The following is a 21,756-nucleotide window of genomic DNA, read 5'->3' on the forward strand; positions in this document are numbered from 1 at the left end:
TCGTCTCAAACTCAAAAATATTTCCCGGATCCGTGCTTTCCTTGACCGCAACACTGCAAAAACGCTAGTGCATGCCCTTATCATCTCCCGCCTCGACTACTGCAACCTCCTACTCTCTGGACTCCCCTCTAGCACTCTGGCACCACTCCAATCCATCCTACACTCTGCTGCCCGACTAATCCACCTGTCCCCCCGCTATTCCCCAGCCTCTCCACTGTGTCAAGCCCTTCACTGGCTTCCTATCGCCCAGAGACTCCAGTTCAAAACCCTCACACTGACATACAAAGCCATCCACAACCTGTCTCCTCCATACATCTGTGACATGGTCTCCCGGTACCTACCTACACGCGACCTCCGATCCTCCCAAGACCTCCTTCTCTACTCCCCTCTCATCTCTTCTTCCCATAACCGCATCCAAGACTTCTCCCGTGCTTCCCCCATACTCTGGAACTCTCTACCCCAACACATCAGACTTGCGCCTACCATAGAAACCTTCAAAAAGAACCTGAAGACTCATCTCTTCCGACAAGCCTACAGCCTGCAGTGATCCTCAACCTACTGAACAGCCGCACAGCCAGCTCTTCCCTCTCCTAGTGTATCCTCACCCACCCCCTGCAGACTGTGAGCCCTCGTGGGCAGGGTCCTCCCTCCTTATGTACTCGTGTGCCTTGTTATCTGCTCATGGTTAATGTAATTGTCTATATTTGCCCCGTATTCACATGTAAAACGCCATGGAATAAATGGCGCTATAAAAATGTATAATAATAATAAATAATAATAAATATATTGTTTGTACATCAGACATAATTGAGCTGAGCGATGCTCTGGTTAAACACTGGGCAGCCTACCATCCCATATACTGCATTTCAAGCAAATGTTTGTGCGCTTTTCACTTGGATCCACACTGCAGTAAAATACACTTAAAGGGAATCTATCACCATGTTTGACCTATCTAAACTATTAATATGGGCATACAGGCTATAGAATGCTGACAACAGCCCTCCCTTGGTGTCTCCTATCAGATGCCTTGTTGTTGAGATATCCTCTTTTATCACCTTTTGTAAATGAGTTCTTCCATGCTCTTGGGAGGACGCTGTCGGGAAGATCACGCTGCCTGCTCACTTCATTATCCTCTCTCCTCCCACTTCACCACTGTCTGTGTAACGTCAGGTGCGCGGCCAGAAGTCCCGAGTGTGCGCATTCTGCCTTCCATGGCTCCCCTTCAGTGTGCCGCCTTTCTATGGGCATCGGCCTCACTTTTGTTCTGCACAGGCACCGTAGAGTCACTAACTTCTGCTCCCAGTGTTCTCCGGTGCACAGAAAAGGTGCAAATGACAAGCTTACTATGCAGGACAGGAGGAAGGAAGTCGGGAGTGCACCATTTCTGCTCAGCAGTCTATAACCTGTATGCCCATATTAATAGATCAGATTGCTCAAATGTAGGGACAGATTTTCCCATAGCAAATAGATTAACAGAAATGGGATATTTTTAATTTACCTTTCACTTCCAATTTACTTATTACTATACATCATTTCGGTTCTCAGTAATGATGGGATTTTTAATTTTGCTCACTAGGTTACCGGCCACCACTGCAGTCTATCACTCATTGGCAAACGTACATTGCGTACACGCCTTTTTCAGTAGAGCCTGCAAGTGCTATTCTGGATTTTTCCAAAATCATTAGAGTTTGTTAATTCCTGATCTGGCCAGTTTCAGTGCTCTATACGCTGCCGATGCTGTAGAAGCAAAGCTGCCTCATATGGCGGCATTGGAGAGCTCTCAGTTTGGGCTATCTGATCTGTGCCAAACCTCTTGGCCGAACTGTTCATCAAGCAGGAGTGCATAACCCTCTGGCAAGTAAGAGGCAGTGAGTAGTAGTAGTAGTACTCTTCTGAATAGCTAGCAACAACACATTTAAAGGGAACCTTTCTGCAGGATTGTGCACAGTAACCTACAGACAGCGTAAGGTCAGCACCTTTATACTGATGAAAATTTTAAATTAATACCTGGGTGATGAAATCTGTCTTGTGGTCGCTGTTTAATCCTTATTTTCAGTTTGAGTTAGTGATATGCTTGTGCCTCGGGGCGGTCTTTGGGGGGGCCTTGTTGTGGCACTCTGATTAGCTATTCATACTGATGGCTTCTGACAGGTCACTGATCCCTCACTGACCTGCCAGCTAGTTTATACTGCATATCTTATTTGAAAAAAAAGAAATTGCATTCCTCAAGCAGGTGTCGTCAGCTCCTGCGCTGTAGCATGATAGCATCTATAATATCCATATTCTCATTTAATTTTGTCATATTTTTTTCCCCAAAAAAAAATCTAGATCAAAACAGCACCATCAGCCACACCTGCGCAACTGCATCGATCGGAACGCAGTTGATGCTACTGTTTAGGCACCGACGGCGCTATTTTGATTAATATCGTTTCCCCCAAGAAAACTATGTGACAAAATTAAATGAAAATATGGATATTATAGATCCATATAATGCTACAGCACAGGCACCTGCATCTTGAACGTAATTTTTTTTTTTTTTTAAACATTTCATAACTTATGTAAAATAAGGGGCAAGTCGCTGAGGGATCAGTCCCGTCATACGCCCATAAGGATGCATATCTAATCAGATCACCACATAAAGACTCCCCACAGGCCACCCTGGAGCACGAGCATATCATTAACTGAAAACTGAAGCTAAAGATTACACAACAACTACTAGACGGATTTCATCAAACAAGGTATCATTGTAATCAGTATAACGGTGCCGACCTGACAGTGTGTGTAGGTTACTCCCTGTCATTTGGCTTTTTTCCACTTCTGCCATTTTTCTTGAATATGGCATCAATTGGAATCTCAGGGGTTGGACTAGTCAAAAGTAAGGAAAATCCTACTTAATTTGTTTTTTTTTCCCCCCACTAGATTTTTGCACTTGTGTATGACCCAGAAAACCCCCAGCTCTTTACTATTGAGTTTATCAAAGGTCAAATTCGAAAATACTCCTCAACTGAAAGGTACCCTACATTTATTTCTATGTTCGTCTATTTTCAGTAAAGTTGAAAATTTCACTGAGTAACTTATTTGGCAGAGATTCCTTGCTGGCGAGCCTTTTAGATGGGGTCAGAGCTTCCGGCAATAGGGATGTCTGTGTGAAAATGACTCCGACGCAGAGAGGCCAACGCTGGGGTCTCTTGAGTGTTCCTGTGGATGAAGAGGTGGAAAGTCTTCACTTGAGGTTTCTCAATACTCCTCCAAGTAAGTAGACCTAATCTTTCATATAATTAATATAGCGTATTTTTCATTTGTCTGTTTAGGCAGCTTCATCTTCAGATTTTACAGTGCAAAATGCATCCAATATTAAATAGATCTCTTAGACCTGATGAGACTGGTATACTTTCTTTGAAAATCCATGTTCGCTTGGATTCCACAACGCACCATGATGAAAGTCAAGGTTCACGGTCAACAAATCTGCTCTTTTTTGCAGCTTGCATGTTGTAGCTACTTGCTGGTGACAATGCTGCCACAATATCTTTCATTAGGGTGTGATCGCATAGTGCTGCTTTTGCCACATGGTACAAATGTTTCTCTTTTTATTTTCTCTTGTACAGATGGAGTGTTTGCGGATGCAGTCTTTAGGTTCAATTCTAACATTTCTTACAGTGGAGTTTTGCATGCCGTAACACAAGATGTAAGTATATTTAGTATGTTATAATATGATAGTGTTTACGATTTTCTGTATATTATTTTTGTTACGATAACTGCATACAGCAAGGATAGGCAACCCTACTGAGTTACAGATCTACTATAATTGCATGTACTTAAAGGGACTCTGTCACCTGAATTTGGAGGGAACAATTTTCAGCCATAGAGGCGGGGTTTTCGGGTGTTTAATTCACCCTTTCCTTACCCGCTGGCTGCATGCTGGCTGCAATATTGGATTGAAGTTCATTCTCTGTCCTCCATAGTACATGCCTGCACAAGGCAATCTTGCCTTGCGCAGGCGTGTACTATGGAGGACAGAGAATGAACTTCAATCCAATATTGCAGCCAGCGGGTAAGGAAAGTGTGAATCAAACACCCGAAAACCCCGCCTCCATGGCTGAAAATTGTTCCCTCCAAATTCAGGTGACAGAGTCCCTTTAATGCTTTCCTTGAATATGGATTTTATTCATGTGAGCCGCCCTTTACTTGTACAAGGTGCTACTTTCACTTACATACAGTACATGTCCCCTTCCGGCATTCTAAGACTATATTCACGCCACTTTGCGAGATATGGTCACCATTCAAAAATGAATCCATAGCCTGGCATAAGCTTCTCCCATTGAATGGGACAGAAGCATAATACCTCTGATCATCCATGCAGCCACGCACAGATGTGTTGATATAACTTCATTGGAGTTTCTCACCTCCTGATGTGAATGCTAGTGGTGCTGGACAGATCATTTAAACCGATTGGCAGTGTGTTGATAGTCAGATGCCTAATGAGGAAATATCAATGACTAGTTCTAATGATCGGCCGTCAGTCACAGAAAACCCCTTTAGTGGATTATTCAGTTTTTTTGTATAAATCATGTTTATTGAGTGAAGCAAAAAGAATAAAGGTGAACGGTACAATCAAGTAGATCAGCAGGATACCAGGTAGAATTACAAGTTAATCAAGAGATGCGTTACAACAACACCATGCATCTTGCACTTTAACATTTTGGTAGATAATACTACTGATTGGTATTATAAAATATTAACCATAAAGAACAACTGAAGTGGTTGATAACCAATACTAATTCTCTTTATGATTATTCAGTAATCACAATGTTTATTCAAACTGAAGGAGGGGAAGAAGACAAACAAAGAGATTAAGATAAAGAAGAGGAAGGGGGGTAGAAAGAAGAGGAGAGGATTGGGTAGGGTAATGGGGTAGGTTGGAGAGAAGTGTGGCTACCAACCTATCCCAGCAGCCAGGGCGCGAGCCGAAGAATGATCTAGTAATAAACGAGAGTGAGCCATGCATTGCGTCAGGTTCCAGAAATCCAGAGATCTAGGTCAGGGGTTTCCCTGAAAGCTATCCAGGGGGCCCATGTAGTATAAGTTTTATCTACATTGCCTGGAGATTGATTTATTAATTGCTCCATTCTATAGATGTCATTGAGTTCTGCCACGAACTCCGCACGTGAGGGAAATGTTTCTTGTTTCCAAAAGCGTGGGATCAGGTTCCTAACCGCGGTAAGAAAGTGTCTGAGGATGCCCCTCTTAAACCGAGAAATTGACAAATCGCATAGAGATAGTAATGCTAGGCTTGAAGAGGGTTGGATCTGTGTGATAGACATCTTGTTATGGAGCTCAAAGACGGCCAACCACAGGGCTTTTATGTGGGGGGGCAGTCCCACCAAATGTGGATATAAGAGCCTGTCTCCTTTAAGCATCTCCAACAAGTGTCAGGAGTCCTGGGGAACACCGCATGCACCATAGAGGGACATCTGTACCATCTTGTCAGGATCTTGTAGCTCCTTTCCTGTGACACCGCACATAGTGACGATCTAAACGTGAAGAGAAGAATTTTTTCTCTATCCTCAGGCAGTAAAGGCCTTACCAGTTCGCCCTCCCCCTTCGAGAAGAATACTGGTGAACCCTGCAGTGGAGCCCTTCCACCCTGTAAGATATTATATAACAGCGAGACAGTATGATCCGGAGGGCTTATTGATGTACAAAGCATCTCAAAAGGAGTTAGCAGTCTGCCAATATTGGTTTGTTTAGAGATCGCGTAAATAAAACTTTTAAGTTGTTCGTAGAAAAACCAATCGGCAGAGGGTGCTTCCTCCTCCGGAAATAATTCCTGAAGGGATTTTATCCCGGTCTCTTTTAGATAATCATGAAGAATGGGTTTGGAATCTTTTCTCTTGTTTAAGTACGTCTCTCTATTTAGCCCCACAGGGAAGGCAGGGTTGTCATAGATTGGGATCAAAGGGCCCGGGAGAGTTGTGATCTTAAGGCCAAATGCTCCATTGTTAGTATATATAAGAGGGGAGAGAGTGGGCACCCCTGCCTTGTACCATTTTTGACCGGGAACACATTTGAGAGTGCGCCGTTGACTTTGACCTGGGCACTAGGAGAGGTATATAGAGCTGAAATCCTGCGCATCATATTTTCCTTTAAGCCAATTTCCTCTAGGGTTTGAAAAATAAATTCCCAGTGAACCAGGTCAAAAGCTTTTTCAGCGTCGATTGACATGATACATAGGGGGTCCCCCTTCCTGCCCGCTCTGTCAAGCAGAGAGATAGTTCTGATTGTGTTATCTCTTGCCTCCCGTCCTGGGATGAATCCTACCTGGTCCTGATTTATTAGTTTAGGTAAGAGGGGGCATAATCTATTTGCTAACATTTTAGCATATATTTTAATATCTACGTTTATCAAAGAAATCGGCCGATAATTGTTACACGTAGAAAGGTCTTTACCAGGTTTGGGAAGCACCGTGATGTGGGCGGTAAGTGCCTGTGTAGGGAAAGAACCTCCAAGAGAGACAGAATTACAAACCTCCAAGAACAGTGGGCAAAGCGATGCATTAAATGATTTGTAGAAGCCTGCTGAGAACCCAACAGGGCCCGGAGTTTTCCCTTGTTTTAGGGCGCTAATGGTTTCGGATACCTCTTCCGTTGAAAATTCCCTTTCAAGATCAGCTAGGTCGCCCTCATGCAATATGGGCAATTTGTGTTCCTGCAAGTATGATTTAATTTTGTTATGGAGAGATTGTGGGGGTGCATCTTTATAGTGTCCTGCTATATTGTACAGAGATTCGTAATATCTGCTGAAGTTGGAAAGGATATCTCTAGTGTTGAACACTTTTTTCCCTCTTTGTTTTTGATAAAGGGGATGTAGGTATTAGGATTGCGTTTAAGAGCTCTGGCTAAAAGTTTACCACTTTTGTTGCCGAGTTGGTAAAAGTGGCTTCTGAGTCTCTCCCTAAGACACTTGGATTTTTGATCTATGATAGTCAATAATTTCTGCCTGACTGAGGTAAGCCGGGCAAATGTACAGGCTTCGAGATCTCGTTTATGTTGGTTTTCTAATTGATGGATTTGAACTGTTAGGTTAATTATTTCTGCCGCTCTCTTTTTTCAGCCGAGCACCATGGGAAATGAGAACACCTCTCACTACGCACTTCAAAGCCTCCCATTTCACAGTGTGAGATGTGGTGTCCCCCCCCATGGTCGGCCATGAAATCCGCGATTGTCTGTTCAATCTCGGACTTACATATTGGATGTAGGAGCAGATTTTCATTCAGACGCCAGGAGAATCCTGATCTCAAGGCGGTATGAAGTGAAAGTGATAAGTAAATAGGTGCATGATCCGACCACAGTATCGACCCCACGTCTGCCTCTATCTGTAAGTCAAGTAGCCTGTGTGAGACAAAAAAGTAGTCTATTCTACTATATGTGTTATGGATTTTTGAGAAGAAGCTATAGTCCTTGACTGTAGGGTTCAGAACCTTCCAGACATCTATCAGTCTCAAGCTGCGTAGTTGGGATCTAATTTTGTTAATAGAAGATGAAGAATAGGAGGACTTACCCGAAGAGACATCCATCGCAGGGTTCATTGGGATGTTAAAGTCGCCTCCAAGTATAACAGGAGAGGAGCCAGCAAACTCCTCAAGACGCCTTTTGCAGTCAGCTCCGAAAGTCTGTTGCCCTTGGTTTGGGAAATATGCATTAGCTATTACAAGTTTATATGTTGCCCATGAGATGAGTAGGAAGATATATCTACCATTTTTGTCGATTAAAGAATCCAGTATTTCAGGCATGAAGGACTTGTGGAAGGCTATTGAAACACCTTTTGATTTGGAATACGGGTTAGGGCTATGATACCATTTGGGATAATTTTTCGTGATACAATGTGGCACCACTCCAGTTTTGAAATGAGTCTCCTGGAGCAATAACACAGAGACCCGTTGTTTATGACTATCGAACAAGACCTGCCTTCTCTTTTCTGGAATATTTAGCCCCTTTACGTTAAAGGAGCAGATTTTTATTTTATCCATAATCTAAAATTTTGACAGCTTCTCGCAGCATTGTGCGCCCCACCCGCTGGGACATGGGACAGCCAAGTGTGGTAGGGGAAGAACAATAGGAAAGAGGGAAGAAAGACAGGGTAGAGAAAAGGTAATAATACACGAAGAACATAGAAAAAGGTGCGTTAAGATTGACGCACCGAGTCTGATCTTGCATCAGTATGGCTGGGGCAATAAGAAGGTGAAGAGAAAATTCCCTTCCCACCCCCAACCCGTGCTCCTCAGATGGAGAAAGGGAGCCAAGGAGGGCACTGAAGCCCTCCCCCCCCCCCCCCCCCCCACTTCCCCGTGGACTTGATAGGTCCCATGAGCAAGAGTTTACAAGCATATAATATCCAAACAAAACAGAATAGTAGTGGTATTAATAATAACCCTAATAGGGTCGAGGTGTCTCGCATGTTGACAGGGAACTATAAACAGTAATGACATTCGCGACACCATATACTCAAAAGTTTAGAACTTAAACCAAACCCCCATGGCAAGCCAACAGTAAGTCAGTCCGCCCAGCCAGGAGATTCAGCCTACTAACAATATATTAACATAGGACCTATTTAACTGCAGCAGAGCATCTAAACGTATTGCAATAATAAACAGGAACTAGTTGAAACAAGAGAAAGAAAAATGGAGAAAATAAAAAAAGGGAAAAGGACTTCATGGAGGATCAGAAGGGCCCTCATTGGAGAGCCTTTTCTTGGGCTGAGGGACCTTGAGCCACCTTGGAGGAGCATCCGGAAGTGTTGGGGTTGAAGGCCATTCTGGGAGATCTATTAACGGCAGATCAAATGTTCCTAGGAAGTTGGCCAGGTCCCCAATTCGGCGAAAGTATGCGCTTTTGCCACCTTTTAAATGCCGTTAGTTGAAATGGGAACCCCCATCTATAGGGGATGTCTCTTTCCTTAAGAACCGCTAACAGGGGTTTCCTGGATAAGTCTGACAAGAGTAAAATTGGTTGGCCTTCAAACTGGAGAGATCCCTTTTTCCTAGAGGCCATCATGATGGCCTCCTTGGTTCTAAAGTAGTGCACCCTACAAGGATTATTCAGTTTTTTGTTTTTGTCAGTCGACAAATTTTTATGGTACACTAACACTAAGAAATGTTCTGTGCTTGCTATGATGATGTAATTTTGTGTCAATTAAAGATAGGCGGATTGATCCGTGAAAGATCAACTTCAAGTTGAATTTTCTCAAAATCGGAGGTCCCCTCGAATTCAATCAGTTTAGATTTGATTTGCCAGAATCGTAAAAAAAAAAGTCACACAATGCTAACAAAGCATGCTAATGTCCGGTTCTTTCGAGCTGACAATATGACCCTCAGACAGTATCTGCACCCCTGGACTGATGTGTGTGTTATTTTCAGACTTTCTATTTATAAAAAAAATATCATTACTGTTCGCTACATGAACAATAGTGATATAACTAGATGTGCTGTCATTTTAAGTATGAAGTAGAGCAGTTGTCTGATGCAGAGTGTGAATGTCAGCCAGCTGGTACTATAAAAATAAATGTTGCATGCAAATCGTGCTGTAGCCTCCATCAAGATATGAAGAGATCTTCTAATGCATAATAAATGAGTCGTATTGCTGCATTATTTATAGTTAGTATTTATCGGGTGTGCCCATTCTGAGAGTGATTGGAAACTTTACCATTATGTTATGACGAGACATTTTTAAATATTCTTTATGGTAAAAATGGATTAATCATATTCTTAAAGGGGCTATCTAAGATTAAAAAGAAAAGGGGGTTGCTTTTTCCTCAAACAAAATATAACTACTGTAAAGTCCATTTTTGTCATTTTTAGCACACTGAAATGTGCCTCACTGTAGCCTAAAGAACTTTGCGAAACATGCAGCAACATTTGTATAGGGCCTCATTCAGACACATAAAAATATGAACCATTGTTCATCAGTGTTTTGGATCCGATTTTTATCAGGGTGTCATCTGTGATATTGAAAAAAAAATTGCAAGGATTCTATTTAATGCAAAAAGTTCAACTTTTGCCTCGTCAGTCTGCTGAGTATTCGAACAAAAGTCTTGGGGGGTCATCAATAATCTTTATTTTTATATAGCGCTAACATATTCTGCAGCGCTTTACAGGTTGCACACATTATCATCACTGTCCCCGATGGGGCTCACAATCTACATTCCCTATCAGTATATCTTTGGAATGTGGGAGGAAACCGGAGTACCCGGAGGAAACCCACTCAAACACGGGGAGAACATACAAACTCCTTGCAGATGTTGTCCAAGGTGGGATTAGAACCCAGGACTCCAGCGCTGCAAGGCTGCAGTGCTAACCACTGAGCCACCTTGCTACCCTTTTTGCTGTTTTGTGGCAAAACTGAGACAAGCCTTTATGTTCTTAATGCACAGCAGAGGTTTTCATCTTGGAACTCTGCCATGCAGGTCATTTTTGCCCAGTCTTATGGTGGAGTCTTGAACACCGACCTTAACCGAGGCAAGTGAGGCCTGCAGTTCATTTGATGTTGTTGTGGGGTCTTTTGTGACTTCTTGGATGAGTCGTCCAGCCACTCCTGGGAAGGTTCACCACTTTTCCATGTTTTCTCCATTTGTGGATAATGGCTCTCACTGTGGTTCGCTGGAGTCCCAAAAGCTTGAGAAATGGCTTTTTAACTTTTTCCAGCCTGATAGATCTCAATTACGGTACTTTGTTTCTCATTTATTAAATCATTTGTTTGGATCGCCGCATGAGATCTACATTTTGAGGATTTTTTTGGTCTACTTCTTGTTGTAAGGCAGATCCTATTTAAGTGATTTCTTGATTGAGAACAGGGATGGCAGTAATCAGGCATGTGTGTGGCTAGGGAATTTGAACTCAGCTTCCCAAAGATATGATAAACCACTTTATGTTTTAAAGTGGGGGGGGGGGGGGGGTAATCACTTTTTCACACATGGACCTGTAGGTTTGGATTTCTTTTTCCCTTAATAATAAAGACTTTTATTTAAAAAAAATGCATTTTTTGTTTAGTTGTGTTATCTAATCTAATATTTTAAAGTTTTTTGGTAATCTGAAACATTTAAGTGTGACAGACATGCAAATAGGAAATCTGGAAGGGGTCAAACACATTTTCAAATAACTGCACAATTAGAATGGTCATTGGTCAAGACAGGGTTTTAACATTGAGTTGCAAATAATATTCCTCCTAATTTTAACTCCTTCACGACATGCGCCGTACTAGTGCTGCGCATGTCATGTCTCCCCCTTTGATGTGGGCTCCGGCGCTGAGCCCACATCAAAGTCGTGACATGTCAGCTGTTTTGTACAGCTGACATGTGCGCACAATAGCGGCGGGTGAAATCGTGATCCACCCGCCGCTATTAAACAGTTAAATGCCGCTGTCAAACGCTGACAGCGGCATTTAACTACCGCTTCCGGCCATCGTGCCGGAAATGCGCGCATCGCCGACCCCGTCTCATGATTGGGGGTCAGCGATGCGCTGGTATAACAACCAGAGGTCTCCTTGACCTCTATGGTTGTTGATGCCGGCTTGCTGTGAGCGCCACCCTGTGGTCGGCGTTCAAAGCAACCCTGCATTTCTGCTACATAGAGGTGATCTGTACTTCACCTCTATGTAGCAGAGCCGATCGAGTTATGCATGCTTCTAGCCTCCCATGGAGGCTATTAAAGCATGCCAAAATAAAAAAAAAAAAGTGATTAAAAATATAAAAAAAATAAAAAATATATAAAAGTTCAAATCACCCCCCTTTCGCCCCAATCCAAATAAAACAATTAAAAAAAAATCAAACATACACATATTTGGTATCGCCGCGTTCAGAATCGCCCGATCTATCAATAAAAACAAAGGATTAACCTGACCGCTAAATGACGTAGCGAGAAAAAAAATCAAAACGCCAAAATTACGTTTTTTTGGTCGCCGCGACATTGCATTAAAATGCAATAACGGGCGATCAAAAGAACATATCTATACCAAAATGGTATCATTTAAAACGCCACCTCGGCACGGCTCATAGCAAGCCTGTAATTCTACTACATCTGGGCGATCTGAGGATCGCTCCTATGTAGCAGAGCTGATCAGGCTATGCCAGCTTCTAGCCTCCCATGGAAGCTATTGAAGCATAGCAAAAGTAGAAAAAAAATGTTTTAAAAAATATGAAAAAAATAAAGTTTAATTCACTCCCCTTTCGCCCCATTCAAAATAAAACAATAAAAAAAATCAAACCTACACATATTTGGTATCGGTGCGTTCAAAATTGCCCAATCTATCAATAAAAAAAAAAATGAATTACCTGGTCGCTAAACGACGTAGCAGGAAAAAAGGTAAAAACGCCAGAATTACGTTTTTTTAATGACCTAAACATTGAATTTAAATACAATAATGGGCGATCAAAAGAACGTATTTGCACCAAAATGGCTTAATTAAAAAAATGACAGCTCGGTGTGCAAAAAATAAGTCCTCACCCGACCCCAGATCATGAAAAATGGAAACTCTACGGGTATCGGAAAATTGCGCAATTTTTTTTTTTTTTTTTTTTTTTTTTAGCAAAGTTTGGAATTTTTTTTCACCACTTAGATAAAAAATAACCTAGACATGTTTGGTGTCTATGAACTCGTAATGACCTGGAGAATCATAGTGGCAGGTCCGTTTTAGCATTTAGTGAACCTAGCAAAAAAGCCAAACAAAAAACAAGTGTGGAATTGCACTTTTTTTGCAGTTTCACCACACTTGGAATTTTTTTCCCGTTTTCTAGTACAAGACATGATAAAACCAATGGTACCGTTCAAAAGTACAACTCGTCCCGCAAAAAATAAGCCCTCACATGGCCATATTCACGGAATAATAAAAAAGTTATGGCTCTTGGAACAAGGTGAGCGAAAAACAAAAACGCAAAGACGAAAAAGGGCTGCGTCTTGAAGGGGTTAATTTCAGCTGGATGCCAGTCACAGTATACAGAACTGCAAAACCTAAGCTTTTATGCAGATAGTGTTTAGCAGTATCCAATAGTTTTCATATGTATTTATATGAAACACTCCTTTATTTAAAGTGTCCTAGTGCATGTGCATCATATACACCATTACACTTTCATTTTACTTTTTGTGAAGCTAACATAATCATAAAAAAATGCAAATTTATATATATTTTTTTATTCTTGTACAGGGCCTGTTCTCTGAAAATAAGGAGAAGTTAATTAATAATGCCATAACATCTTTGCTCTCCCAAGAAGGAGACCAGACCGCATCTAATGCAGAGCTGGAAAGCCAATTCCAGGCAGTCAGAAGATTAGTGGCTTCAAAAGCCGGATTCCTGGCCTTTACTCAGCTACCAAAGTAAGTGGCGGGTAGAGTAATAATATGGCTATTAGTATTATTTGGGATTTTTTTTTACCAGTCATCTGGTACCAATATTGACATTTAGTGCTTGCAGAGTCACAGGCAAAGTGGACTCATGATTATATCACATAATATAGGTGGTATTAGATTATTTAAAGAGTTTCTCAGAGAATGTGATAAAAATGTCTACTGTCACATTTCAAGCTGCAATCTGTCCTACTTAACTGTTGGGATGAGTTGCAAAGTTGCAACAAGAAACACTGCTTGAGACATGTCTCAACTGTCAGAGGACTAGCATTATCCAGAAACATACCTGATCTGCTGACTCAGCTGAGAAGCTGGGCTATGAAAGAAGAAAGGAAAAAAATATTCTCTGCTGACTGAGCACAATGTGCTTTACTACTCTAGCTTCAGTTCCTGCTCTGTTCTCAGTAAAGGCCCCTTCACATTTAGCGATGCTGCAGCGATACCGACAACGATCCGGATCGCTGCAGCGTCGCTGTTTGGTCGCTGGAGAGCTGTCACACAGACCGCTCTCCAGCGACCAACGATGCTGGTAACCAGGGTAAACATCGGGTAACTAAGCGCAGGGCCGCGCTTAGTAACCCGATGTTTACCCTGGTTACCATGCTAAAAGTAAAAAAAAAAACAAACACTAGATACTTACCTACAGCCGTCTGTCCTCCAGCGCTGCGCTCTGCTTCTCTGCTCTCCTCCTGTACTGGCTGTGAGCTGGAAAGCAGAGCGGTGACGTCACCGCTCTGCTTTCCGGCTCACAGCCAGTACAGGAGGAGTGCAGAGCACAGCGCTGGAGGACAGACGGCTGTAGGTAAGTATCTAGTGTTTGTTTTTTTTTACTTTTAGCATGGTAACCAGGGTAAACATCGGGTTACTAAGCGCGGCCCTGCGCTTAGTTACCCGATGTTTACCCTGGTTACCAGTGAAGACATCGCTGGATCGGTGTCACACACGCCGATCCAGCGATGTCTCCAGGGAGTCCAGCGACGAAATAAAGTTCTGGACTTTCTTCAGCGACCAACGATCTCCCAGCAGGGGCCTGATCGTTGGTCGCTGTCACACATAACGATTTCATTAACGATATCGTTGCTACGTCACAAATAGCAACGATATCGTTAACAATATCGTTATGTGTGAAGGTACCTTTAGTCTCTGTGCCATGCAACAAAGCTTTCACGCTGGCTGAGCACAAAAGGTTTACAGAGCATGATGAAGCTGAAGAAGAAAATGTTTTCATTCAGCAGAGGAAAATTATTTTTTTTTCTCCTGTCACAGTCCTGCTTTATGGCCAAGTAGGCAGGTCGTGTCACAATGCTGCCCCTATGACAGTTGAGACATATTTCAAGCTGTGTATCTTTGTGCTAATCCATCCTGACATTTCACTAGGACAGGTTGCAGTTTGAGGTATGTGATGGGCTATTTTCTTTTTATCACATTCTCTGTGAAATCCTTTAAAGTGAATTTTCATCCAAAATTTCAGGTTTTACTGATATGCCTAGCCATGTTTAGAAGCTCTTGAATGGCTTAGATATTGACTTACAGCAGACCTGGTCAAACTGTGGCTGATCAGGAGAGCAAAAGGCTGGAAACAGTGGCTCGTACATCGCAGCTGCCCCCCGCACTCCTGTCTTGATTTTACCGGAATCTACATTCTCAGGTGAATATAATAGTAGAGATGGGAGTCATCCATTTTCTTTTCACATTATGAAAATGGACTTGGGTCAAAATTCCTTTTAAAATGGCAAACAACTTTTATACAAGTGTCTAATAACTGGAAATCCCTCAAAATGCTACAAAATTGTAACAAAAAATATGATAAACTGCCACACTTGGAGTACGGGGCATTTCTGAGGTGGAGAACTGCAGCGAAATAATATGTTTATTGTGATGCCATAACAATCTAATCCTAAAGTGACATGCGATAGACTGCAGATCCGCATCCCTGGTCAATTTACACTACAGGTTTTCTCTATATTCTCAAAATGCCGGCACTGTAATCCACTACGTATTCACCTCTTAAAAATATACCTGTGTTCTTCCTACAAATTGTCTGTTTAAGCAACACACTTGTAACAAACCGGTCATCTGATGACAAAAGTCAGAATGTATAAACACTTTTCCCAACAAATGTAAAAAGAAATGTAAATTCTTGTCCAACCATTGGGGAGAGCATGGCATTCATGGTCCCAGCTTTTAGTTTTCATAGTGCAACTAAGAAACACTGTAGGATAGACGATCAGCCTGCATGGCCTAAAGGTATGATGTCTCCTGGTAAATGGAGGCTGGAAAAGTAACGTAAATGGAGTAGATGAAATCCATTATACATTTTGTCTAAAATGTAATCCCGTAATAATCTTATTGCAAGGCTGCTGTAATCGGCACTTCCCACAGAGTGCCTCTTTAATACAGACTGATGTACCATTTTCCGGGTGCATGGGAAAATACTGCTGATAATAGTGTGTAGTGTCCATTGTGATTCCATGCAATGTTATTATGGCTTGGCAGAATTCTGATCACCGAAGGCTGCAATACAGGTTCTTGGGCTGTCAGTTCACCATTTATGCATGAAACTATCATACCAGTTGTGCTGCCTGTACCATAGGCAGTGTGACACTTATGCTGGATGTACTTGAGTCGACTGCAGCCACTAAATGACCATCGATCGGCTACATGCTAGCTAATTGGCAGATGTTTAATGGCTTGTTTAGACCAATCCGCCATACTTCCTTGTGCATAGAACAATCGTTGTGTGTTCATAGAATGTCACATTCGTCAAGGCTGGCGTTGTATATATCTTTTGTTTAGTACATTTTCATGAATTTTCCTAGAGCTTGGCCACGCCCACTCCTTGATAAACCCCACCCATTTATCAAAAAGTTATCAGAGCTTGCCTGGTCTCTTACAAATAGAAGGCAATGTTTCTAGCAGCGTTCTAGCAGAAACGTGGAGAGCACTGACGATCTGGGACATATGTGTTCATTGAGATATCCTTTTCACCGTATACAATATATCAACAATGAAGACGTCTGTTCCTGTTTCTTGCTTCCTGTGATTCGGTGGCATGAATCTTTTGACAGGTTCCCTTTAAATGTTTACCCTTCCCGCATTGGTGATTGCTTGTTTCTGTTGATTTTTGTAGGTTTCGGGAACGTCTGGGAGTAAAAGTAGTGAAGGCCCTAAAGAAGAACAATGATGGTGTGACCCATGCTGCTATTGACATGCTGTGTGCGCTTATGTGTGTAAGTATTTAACTATATTCCCTTATGGGAAACTTGCTGCTACTTTTTGGTGCTTTGAAGTCTTGATTTTCCGATGACCGACAATGGCATAAATGCCTGAATGTGCTGTATGTTTCTGTGCTTGTGGATTTCTGACACTGACTGTTTGAGGTGTATATCTAATGTTTTGATGGTGCTTTTTTATCGATTTTAGTCTAACTTGTAAAATCAGGTGCCCACAATTCGGAAGTAGCAGCGCTTTGAATGCAGCGTTTGTTCGCTACGTCCAAAGTGCTGTCTTCTATTGAACGCAGGTAAATCCGCATGTGTACACTAAACCGTGGGGGTTCACTGCGCTCAATACATTTCTATTGATGAAATTTATCTTAGAAGAAAAAGGAAAGATTGACATGCTGCGATCTTGAAAGACGAGCTGCATGTCATTGTCCGCGGGTGATCCGTAGGCGACTAGAAATCTAGAAATCCCATCCACTATGCTGTAACATCTGGTCGGTGCTGGTTTGATGCTGCATAAATACGAAGCGTCAAACCCTCAGCAGTTCCTGATCATTGGCACATAACCCAACTGATTACATAGCTCCCTCTGGGAGTCATACGGTGATCACATTAGGTCATTGATGGCTTGTGTCATTGGATCCTTTAACTCCTATAGCAAGAAGGAACTGGGATTTAGATAAATAAATTGAATTATCCTGACTCAGAACTTTATATTAATTTACTTCTGTTCTGTAGTGTAACATGCTGTCACAAGGCAAGTCAACATGTTGTATGTGGAAGGTTCCCTTTTTCAGATGGAATGTAAAAGATAGTGCAGTTTTAATTTTATGTTCTAATGAATATAATCTGTATATGCTACCATAGCAAAGGCCTTTCTCTCTATTATTTTCATATTGTTTTATATAGCGCCATTAATGTCACAGCGCTTTACAGACATCTTAATCCTTACTACCCCATTGCCTTTGGACTGTGGGAGGACCATCATTGTCTTGGAGTGTTGGGAGAAAACCGGAGTAAACCCACACAAACACGGGAGCTGGTGTTGTCCTTGTTAGAAATTTTGATCCAGACCAAAGCAACAGTGCTAACCACTGACTCATCGCACTGCCTCATTAAAAAAAAAAATGTAATGTAAAAAAATAGTTTTGTGTAGGACAAGAAATGGGCAGATGAAGTTACAAAGGTGACATAATTTATAACCTCTTTCCATTATTAATAACTTTGGATATTGAATTAACAAACTTTACAATAGATTTTAGAACTTAATTTAAAACTGCATCTAAAGTGATAAATTAGAGAAGGTAATTAATATTTCATTGGAGTAGTTTGGACTCCTGGCACCCATGGCAGTTTGCTGAAATGAAAGCGCTGCGACGCCCCAGAGAGCGTTGTCGTTGTTGTCTCGGGCACAGTGTAACGTGTGTGTGTATATGTGTGTGTATGTATGTATATATATATATATATATCTCTCATAGTCAATACTATAAAAATTACTTCACAAGATCAAACATTTAGCACTACTTGTTTAATTAAAAAATAAATCTGGAGTAGCCATTTACCTTTTTCAGAAAAAATGACATTGTGTTCTATGTTCAAAAGGGTTTTATGGGACTTAAACCTTGTTGGCCTATTCCTAGGATAGGCTTTAAATACACTGCTCAAAAAATAAAGGGAACACTAAAATCCCACATCCTAGATATCACTGAGTGAAATATTCCAGTTGTAAATCTTTATTCATTACATAGAGGAATGTGTTGAGAACAATAAAACATAAAAATGATCAACGTAAATCACAACTAATATCCCACGGAGGTCTGGAGGTGGAATGATGCTCAAAATCAAAGTGGAAAATGAAGTTACAGGCTGATCTAACTTCAGTGGAAATGCCTCAAGACCAGGAAATGATGCTCAGTAGTGTGTGGGCTCCATGTGCCTGTATGACCTCCCTACAATGCCTGGGCATGCTCTTGATGAGGCAGCGGATGGTCTCCTGAGGGATCTCCTCCCAAACCTGGACTAAAGCATCCGCCAACTCCTGGACAGTCTGTGATGCAACGTGATGTTGGTGGATGGTGCGAGACATGATGTCCCAGATGTGTTCAATCGGATTCGGGTCTGGGGAACGGGCGGGCCAGCTGTCACGTCTGTCACGTGCTCAGTGTAAGCCTGCTTTCATCTGTGAAGAGCACAGGGCGCCAGTGGCGAATTTGACAATCCTGGTGTTCTGTGGCAAATGCCAAGCGTCCTGCACAGTGTTGGGGGTTGTTCTCACAGCCCATCTGTGGACGTCGGGCACTCAGACCATCTTCATGGAGTTGGTTTCTAACTGTCTGTGCAGACACATGCACATTTGTGGCCTGCTGGAGGTAATTTTGCAGGGCTCTGGCTGTGCACCTCCTTTTTCTCCTTGCATAAAGGATGAGGTAGCGGTCCTGCTGCTGGGTTGTTGCCCTCCTACGGCCCCCTCCATGTCTCATGGTGTACTGGCCTGTCTCCTGGTGGTAGAGCCTCCAGCCTCTGGACAGTACGCTGACAGACACAGCAAACCTTCTTGCCACGGCACGCATTGATGTGCCATCCTGGATGAGCTGCACTACCTGAGCCACTTGTGTGGGTTGTAGAGTCCGTCTCATGCTACCATGAGTGTGAAAGCACAACCAACATTCAAAAGTGACCAAAACCTCAGCCAGAAAGCATTGGTACTGAGATGTGGTCTGTGATCCCCACTGCAAAATCACTCCTTTATTGAGTGTCTTGATAATTGCCAATAATTTCCATCTGTTGTCTATTCCATTTGCACAACAGCATGTGAAATTGATTGTAACACATGGTTGCTTCCTAAGTGGACAGTTTGATTTCACAGAAGTTAGATTTACTTGGAGATATATTCTGTTTGTGTTCCCTTTATCTTTTTTTGAGCAGTGTACATATATGTGTGTATACATACATACATACATACATACATACATACATACATACATACATACATAAAGTCAGTCATGGCCAAAAGTATTAACACCCCTGAAATTCTGTCAGATAATACTCAGTTTCTTCCTGAAAATGATTGCAATCACAAATTCTTTGGTATTATCTTCATTTAATTTGTCTTAAATGAAAAAACACAAAAGAGAATGAAGCAAAAAGCAAAACATTGATCATTTCACGCAAAACTCCAAAAATGGGCCAGACAAAAGTATTGGCACCCTCAGCCTAATACTTGGTTGCACAACCTTTAGCCAAAATAACTGCAACCAACCGCTTCCGGTAACCATCAATAAGTTTCTTACAATGCTCTGCTGGAATTTTAGACCATTCTTCTTTGGCAAACTGCTCTAGGTCCCTGATATTTGAAGGGTGCCTTCTCCAAACTGCCATTTTTAGATCTCTCCACAGGTGTTTTATGGGATTCAGGTCTGAACTCATTGCTGGCCACTTTAGAAGTCTCCAGTGCTTTCTCTGAAACCATTTTCTAGTGCTTTTTGAAGTGTGTTTTGGGTCATTGTCCTGCTGGAAGACCCATGATCTCTGAGGGAGACCCAGCTTTCTCACACTGGGCCCTACATTATGCTGCAAAATTTGTTGATAATCTTCAGACTTCATAATGCCATGCACACGGTCAAGCAGTCCAGTGCCAGAGGCAGCAAAGCAACCCCAAAACATCAGGGAACCTCTGCCATGTTTGACTGTAGGGACCGTGTTCTTTTCTTTGAATGCCTCTTTTTTTCTCCTGTAAACTCTATGTTGATGCCTTTGCCCAAAAAGCTCTACTTTTGTCTCATCTGACCAGAGAACATTCTTCCAAAACGTTTTAGGCTTTTTCAGGTTAGTTTTGGCAAACTCCAGCCAGGCTTTTTTATGTCTCGGGGTAAGAAGTGGGGTCTTCCTGGGTCTCCTACCATACAGTCCCTTTTCATTCAGACGCCGACGGATAGTACGGGTTGACACTGTTGTACCCTCGGACTGCAGGGCAGCTTGAACTTGTTTGGATGTTAGTAGAGGTTCTTTATCCAACATTCGCACAATCTTGCGTTGAAATCTCTTGTCAATTTTTCTTTTCCGTCCACATCTAGGGAGGTTAGCCACAGTGCCATGGGCTTTAAACTTCTTGATGACACTGCGCACGGTAGACACAGGAACATTCAGGTCTTTGGAGATGGACTTGTAGCCTTGAGATTGCTCATTCTTCCTCACCATTTGGTTTCTCAAGTCCTCAGACAGTTCTTTGGTCTTCTTTCTTTTCTCCATTCTCAATGTGGTGGACACAGGACAGAGGTTGAGTCAACTTTAATCCATGTCAACTGGCTGCAAGTGTGATTTAGTTATTGCCAACACCTGTTAGGTGCCACAGGTAAGTTACAGGTGCTGTTATTTACACAAATTAGAGAAGCATCACATGATTTTTTGAACGGTGCCAATACTTTTGTCCACCCCCTTTTTTATGTTTGGTGTGGAATTATATCCAATTTGGCTTTAGGACAATTCTTTTTGTGTTTTTTTCATTTAAGACAAATTAAATGAAGATAATAATACCAAAGAATTTGTGATTGCAATCATTTTCAGGAAGAAACTGATTATTATCTGACAGAATTGCAGGGGTGTTAATACTTTTGGCCATGACTGTACATACATACACAAGTTGTATTTTGATCACATGATACTTTTTATACATGTTGTCCTACTCCAAGCTGTTCAGGCTTGAGAGCCAACTACCAATTAAGTAAATCAGGTGATGTGCATCTCTGTAATGAGGAGGGGTGTTGTCTAATGACATCAAAATCCTATATAAGGTGTGCTTAATTATTAGGCAACGTCCTTTCCTTTGTCAAAATGGGTCAGAAGAGAGATTTGACGGGCTCTGAAAAGTCCAAAATAGTGAGATGTCTTGCAGAGGGGTGCAGCAGTCTTGAAATTGCCAAACTTTTGAAGTGTGATCACCGAACAATCAAGTGTTTCATGGTAAATGACCAACAGGGTCGCAAGAAGCGTGTTGGGCAAAAAAGGCGCAAAATAACTGCCCATGAATTGAAGAAAATCAAGCGTGAAGCTGCCAAGATGCCATTTGCCACCAGTTTTGCCATATTTTAGAGCTGCAACGTTACTGGAGCAACAAAAAGCACAAGGTGTGCGATACTCAGGGAT

At 42.0% G+C, this 21,756-nt stretch overlaps 1 protein-coding gene across 4 annotated transcripts in view; it reads left to right on the forward strand.

Moving 5' to 3' along the window:
• The window catches only part of DNAJC13 (DnaJ heat shock protein family (Hsp40) member C13), a 248,732-nt gene that overhangs the window by 100,838 nt on the left and 126,138 nt on the right, over positions 1-21,756 (forward strand). For all 4 annotated transcript variants that reach the window (XM_069730085.1, XM_069730086.1, XM_069730087.1 and 1 more), the window contains exons 9-13: positions 2,920-3,011; positions 3,086-3,252; positions 3,606-3,685; positions 13,191-13,360; positions 16,521-16,620. In XM_069730085.1, the coding sequence (XP_069586186.1) occupies positions 2,920-3,011; positions 3,086-3,252; positions 3,606-3,685; positions 13,191-13,360; positions 16,521-16,620 (609 nt within the window). The remainder of the gene's footprint in view (positions 1-2,919; positions 3,012-3,085; positions 3,253-3,605; positions 3,686-13,190; positions 13,361-16,520; positions 16,621-21,756) is intronic.

The sequence above is a fragment of the Ranitomeya imitator genome, chromosome 6 (assembly GCF_032444005.1).
Source record: "Ranitomeya imitator isolate aRanImi1 chromosome 6, aRanImi1.pri, whole genome shotgun sequence".
NCBI classification, from domain to species: domain Eukaryota; kingdom Metazoa; phylum Chordata; class Amphibia; order Anura; family Dendrobatidae; genus Ranitomeya; species Ranitomeya imitator.